Source organism: Pteropus alecto, unplaced genomic scaffold (genome assembly GCF_000325575.1).
Source record: "Pteropus alecto unplaced genomic scaffold, ASM32557v1 scaffold65, whole genome shotgun sequence".
NCBI lineage: Eukaryota > Metazoa > Chordata > Mammalia > Chiroptera > Pteropodidae > Pteropus > Pteropus alecto.
Window position 1 is genome coordinate 2,526,129 of NW_006439191.1, and position 5,035 is coordinate 2,531,163.

Sequence of the window (5,035 nt, forward strand, 5' to 3'; positions counted from 1 at the left end):
GCTGAGGAAACATATTCCCTTTCTAAATAGCCAGTTCGAAAAATAACACATTCAAGGTCTTCCTCTCGACACAGATTAAATCTAAGAGGCAGAAGTATGCTTCTTTTGCCTTCATCATTAGTGAAAGTAACAGAACCAGATTCTTTCTTGGTCTAGTGAAGGCAAGCTAATTAGGAAGAGTCGGACTTTGCGATCTGTTGTGGAGGGAACAGTTTCAGGTATGTATTTTGGAAGCTCATGCCAGTGCCCTGTGGGGGAACTTGGAAGTGAGGAAAATAAAGAGGCTGGCCTGCGTTCACCTTAGCTTTTTTTTTTTTTTTCCATTTGAGAGGCTTAGTTATGTAATTTTGGTACTTCGTCTCTATTACATTATTTTAGTTCTCACATTTAGCTCGTCTTTAATGGGTCGATGTTCTTTTGTTTCCATTAATAACAAGCTTGATTTTTATGAGATTATATTAGAAAGCTTGATCCCAGGGAGGTTCTCAGGATGCGATCATACTTCCTTTGACCTGCAGAAGCATTAGAGATAGGAGCACATCTTCCTTGCAACTCTCATTTCTCGGGTCTGAGGCACATCAGTTATGATACCTCTTCTTTATCAGAAAGGAGATATTTTCCTTTGTATCTGCCATATTCCCAATTACCAAGCAAACACAAAACACCCACATCTGGACCAAATTTCCAATAACATTATTTATCAAAATAAATTTATTAAAAGTATTCAAAGACCACTTCAAAGTTTAGCTGCCTTCAGGACAGATTTTGGCACTCATCATGGATGCTGAACTTTCTACACAACAGTACTCATTCTATGACACACCACTTAACAGTTAAAACACAGACCATTTCTGTTTTAGCGTTATATGAGACAACAGTACTGATGATCTGTAGTCATGAGAACTTCAATACGCTTGCATGTAGTAAACGTTTTAATGTTACTTAGTACTAAGATAAACTAAAACTAAAACCACTATGTGGTAATATCAGACTGATTTGGGGAAAGATGCACAGCCAGCTAGCTAAGGCCACATAATCCCAGGCCTACTGATAATGAAAATGCTTTTGGACCAATAGTATTACATTATATCTTTCAGTCTCACAATCCTGCTTTTCCAGTGGGAGACACACCACATTCGGACCCCTCTCTCCCTGTGTTCTCTACAGTTAAGGAAGCCCTCTTGGCACTAGCTTCTCCTGGACGACTACCAGCTTCCTAACTGACTCCAACTTCCAATCAACAGTTCTGAGTAATGTCTCCCGAACACCCAGGCTGATCTCAAGTCAGTCTTTGGGGCAGGCTGCAGCCTTCCCCTTTAGGAAAAAAATGAAATGTCCTTCACTTTTGGGCTTCTGTTTCCATCTCATGTAGCATGGGGCTCCGAGGTGATCTGTGGCTTTTTACACAAGTCCTGGTAGAATTCTGACTCCAAGAAACGGGGGTAAGAGTTGTTCTCCATCAAGCTGTATACCCTTTTCTGGGCAGTTGTAAAGCAGCCACTTGTAGCCTCTTGTATATTTTGGGCAATTAGAGTTTTGGTTTGAAAGTCTATGTTTATCTGAAACAAAGCAAAAAAAAAAAAAAAGTCTTATTTCATATTCAGAGTTAGAGGTTTAAATCTATTTAATATTTGAAAACAAAAATCTATAATGTGTGATCAGCTTCACAAGCCAAGTCACTGAAGAAACTTGACTGAAATCTAAGATTAGAGAAAAAAAATTTACCTCCCCCAACCCATCCCTTTTAATTTGATTTCAATTCATTTGTTTCACTTTGGTGCTAAGAATGTTCATAATATGCTGAAAGTAAGCACTTTCCCCCGCTTACCTCTTTTGGAGCTTCTTTTTCTATGAAGTCAGTATATATTTTTTTTGCTTTTGAGGACAACTTTTGGGGTGACTTAGTTTTTTTGAAGTCTTCACAGGCCAGCCAGAATTCAATATTTTCTTCACAGAATTCAGATTTTAAAAAAGCCCTGAACGCAGCAAGACCATCTGGAGGAGAAGCAGGGGGAGAGGGAGAAAAAAAGTATGCAGAATGTGAACTGAGTGACCAAATAATCCCTTATTTTTTTCCCTAGAACTCCCATTCCCTTGCCTCTCCCCCATATTTTATTATTTCTAGATGATAGCAATTTCCTGGATTTCGCTCAAACTTGTAATCCTCAGAATTTAGCTCTTTAAAGACTAAGATGCCAGGAGACCAAAGGCTTAAGTTGGCACACTGCTATAAAGACAAGAATACTTCACTTGACTGTCAGTGAAAATATTTATAGGGGAGCACTAAGCTCTCTGGGAACTAAGCCTCCTGAAAACACTGTATGCAGTGGAAAAGCTGACTGAATCTTAACAAAGAGCAACTGCCACTATCACTTTTTTAGGTTAATTTTCTTCCCCATCTGAATGAACCATGCATGTCCATGGCTAAACACTGGGGAATAAAGGAGTCTGTCATAATGACTGTAAAGCTGAATTGCATCATGTAAGCTGCTCTTCTGTTTCGTGGACACAACCTTTCCAGACTCTTGTGATGCTTGGAATGGATCAAATTCAGGAAGTGAACTTACATTTACTGGCTAGCAGCTCATCAAATGCTTCTGACCACAGCTGTGCTTCCTCAGGAGAAGGCCTGCAAGAGAAGTTCTGCACATTAGCTCATGTACGTCAGGGCTTTAGAGTTCTCCTTTTCAGCTCAACAGCTAGCTAGCCATATATGCAAGAACATGATTTTCAACTTACTTGATGAAGGTTTGCTGTTTGCTTTTCTTGCCAGTTTTGGGCTTCCCAGGAGAGGAAGAATGTTGCAAGAAGTAGCTCAAACGGGTCTTCCAATCTTTTAATCTAAAAAAATTTATATGTATACATTCACTGAGTGGAAACACTTGAAAGTGCTACTGCAGCTGATGGTATTTTTACCAGAGTCACCCAGTAAATACAGGCAAACCGAACAGACAAAGCAAGAACTCAAGTCAGTCTTACTCATTTAGCATGTGAACCCTGTGCTTATGGATGGAACACAATTAGTTTCATCCATTTATCTGTACACAACTACTAGTTTTATAACTAAGGGAAGAACTACCTGTAATTACCAGGATGTTTTAATGAATTTAGTTTGCATAGTTCAGATACTATTTCTGGCAGGCAAAAGGCAGCAGTTTTTTTGCAACGTTAATTACAGTCCAGAGGCATTTCACCCTTGATGAAGCTGACAGTGGGACTGCCTTGAGCCAGTCCATGCTCATTTCCCTTCTGTCCTAGCAGTAGGAGGTTCTGGACCACACCAGAAGCTGTGCACGACGAGGGATGTGTGTGGCTGAGGCATCCACTCCCTGACTACAACACTCATTTTAAGCAGATGATCAATTATAAAACTAAAGAAACAACAACAGCAAAAAATGGTTTTAAAACGAATATATTCAGAAACAGCAAAAATATCTCCATCGCCGCAGCTGTGTAAGATGATCAGAACTTAAAACGCAACGTAGGAACGATGGGGACGCCCTTCAGCCGCAGGATTCCCAGCTGTCATTTTAAATGCAGGGGGACACAAAGCCAACCGCAATTTCTAAGCGCATCTACCACCGCCTCTCTATCAAGAATTTTCTTCAGTTCCTAAATTCCGATAGTCCTCTCACGCAACAAAATACACACCACACAGATTTAACCTTACTTAGCAAATTAAGCGTTTCCACATTTTTTTTTTTCCTCCTGCAGAGGCGCAGGCTACATAGTTTCCTATTGTTAAAACCGAGCTGCAAAGCACAACGTTTCAGCAAACCCATAGAGCTAGGTCTGCACTGGTGGCAGGAGAGAGAAGAAAGCCGTACTCACAGGGTTCGCTTCATTTTTTCCCGCTTCTCTTCGCTTTTGGGGCCACTGCCTGAGCTCTTGTCCATGGATCCACAGTCGTGCTGGACAGCCAGGAACATGGCACTTTGCATTATTGTCCTGCCTCGGGGGCTGCGGCTGATTGTGGCGGGGCGCGCCGCAGCCCAACTTATAGCAGGTAGCGGCGTGAGGCGGGGTCTCGCGACGCAGTCCCCGCCCCCAGAGGGTGCCTATTGGCCAGCTGCGGATGGGCCCGGGGGCGGGGTTAGCCTGGCCGGAGGTCGTCACGTCTCCGCCGAAGGGTATGGAAGCGAGGGCGCTGCTGACGTCTGCTGTCTCGGCTTTTTGCGCACTGGGGCGGAACGCGGCAGCGGGCTGGGGCCCGTGCGGGGAGCAGACGGGGACCTTTCACTCTGAGCCCTCACCCGGGGCCTTGGCCAAGGCGTGGCGGCTGGGCGGGACCGCAGGGCTGTGCCTGCAGAGGTGGCTGAGGGCCGGGCGGGGGCGCTCGCTCCCCCATACGTGCCTGCTCCTGACCCCCGAAGCAGGTGATGAGTCCCCGCAGGCTGAGAACCAGGGTGCAATTGCCTTATTTCAAATTAAGATTGTCCCCACCTTTTTTTTTTTTTTTTTTAAATTAAGATCCCCCCCCTTTTTTTTTTTTTTTTTTGAGAGCGCGCCCTGTCCCCACGCCTCATTTCTTGGTCTATAAACTGAGGCCGCGGGGAGACCCTCACCGGTTTCTGTGCGACTCCATTTAATTTGGTGAAGGACACTGTGAACAGGAGGCACAGTGACAGTGCACGTGCGGTGGTGTGGCCTCCTCTGCAGCTTGCCTGGGCATCGTGAGGCACTTCGTGTAATGAACGTTAGGGAAGGAACAGGAGAGAGTGACTGGATGTGCGTTTTTGAGTACCATGAGATAACGTGACTGGGTCTGTCTGTGGGGCTCACGGCTGACTCCTCAGGAGTCGTGGCTGCCTCTTTCCAGAGCAGAAACCACAGATCTCCGGATGATGAGACAGGGGAACACCAAGACCTCGCAGCCTGTGATGCGCCAACATCGTTCTAGTTTAAGAGCGCCAGGATGTAGGAATTCCTCATGAGTCATTCTCAGTTGGCTTATAATTTACCAGAACACTTAATAACTGGCAAAAAGGGAGGGTAGGGGAATTTAACAGCTTGCTTAAATAAGTTTAACTTCTTA

General features: G+C 44.3%; 1 protein-coding gene across 1 annotated transcript; it reads right to left on the minus strand.

The window, feature by feature from the left end:
- Nucleotides 1-681: 681 nt before the first annotated feature.
- Nucleotides 682-3,986, minus strand: RGS2 (regulator of G protein signaling 2). Its single transcript, XM_006916216.2, has 5 exons — nt 3,832-3,986; nt 2,740-2,841; nt 2,568-2,629; nt 1,829-1,995; nt 682-1,559 (listed from the first exon to the last, which is right to left on the minus strand). The coding sequence occupies exons 1-5, from the start codon at nt 3,939-3,941 to the stop codon at nt 1,365-1,367; spliced, it is 636 nt and encodes a 211-aa protein (XP_006916278.1). The 5' UTR covers nt 3,942-3,986; the 3' UTR covers nt 682-1,364.
- Nucleotides 3,987-5,035: the final 1,049 nt, after the last annotated feature.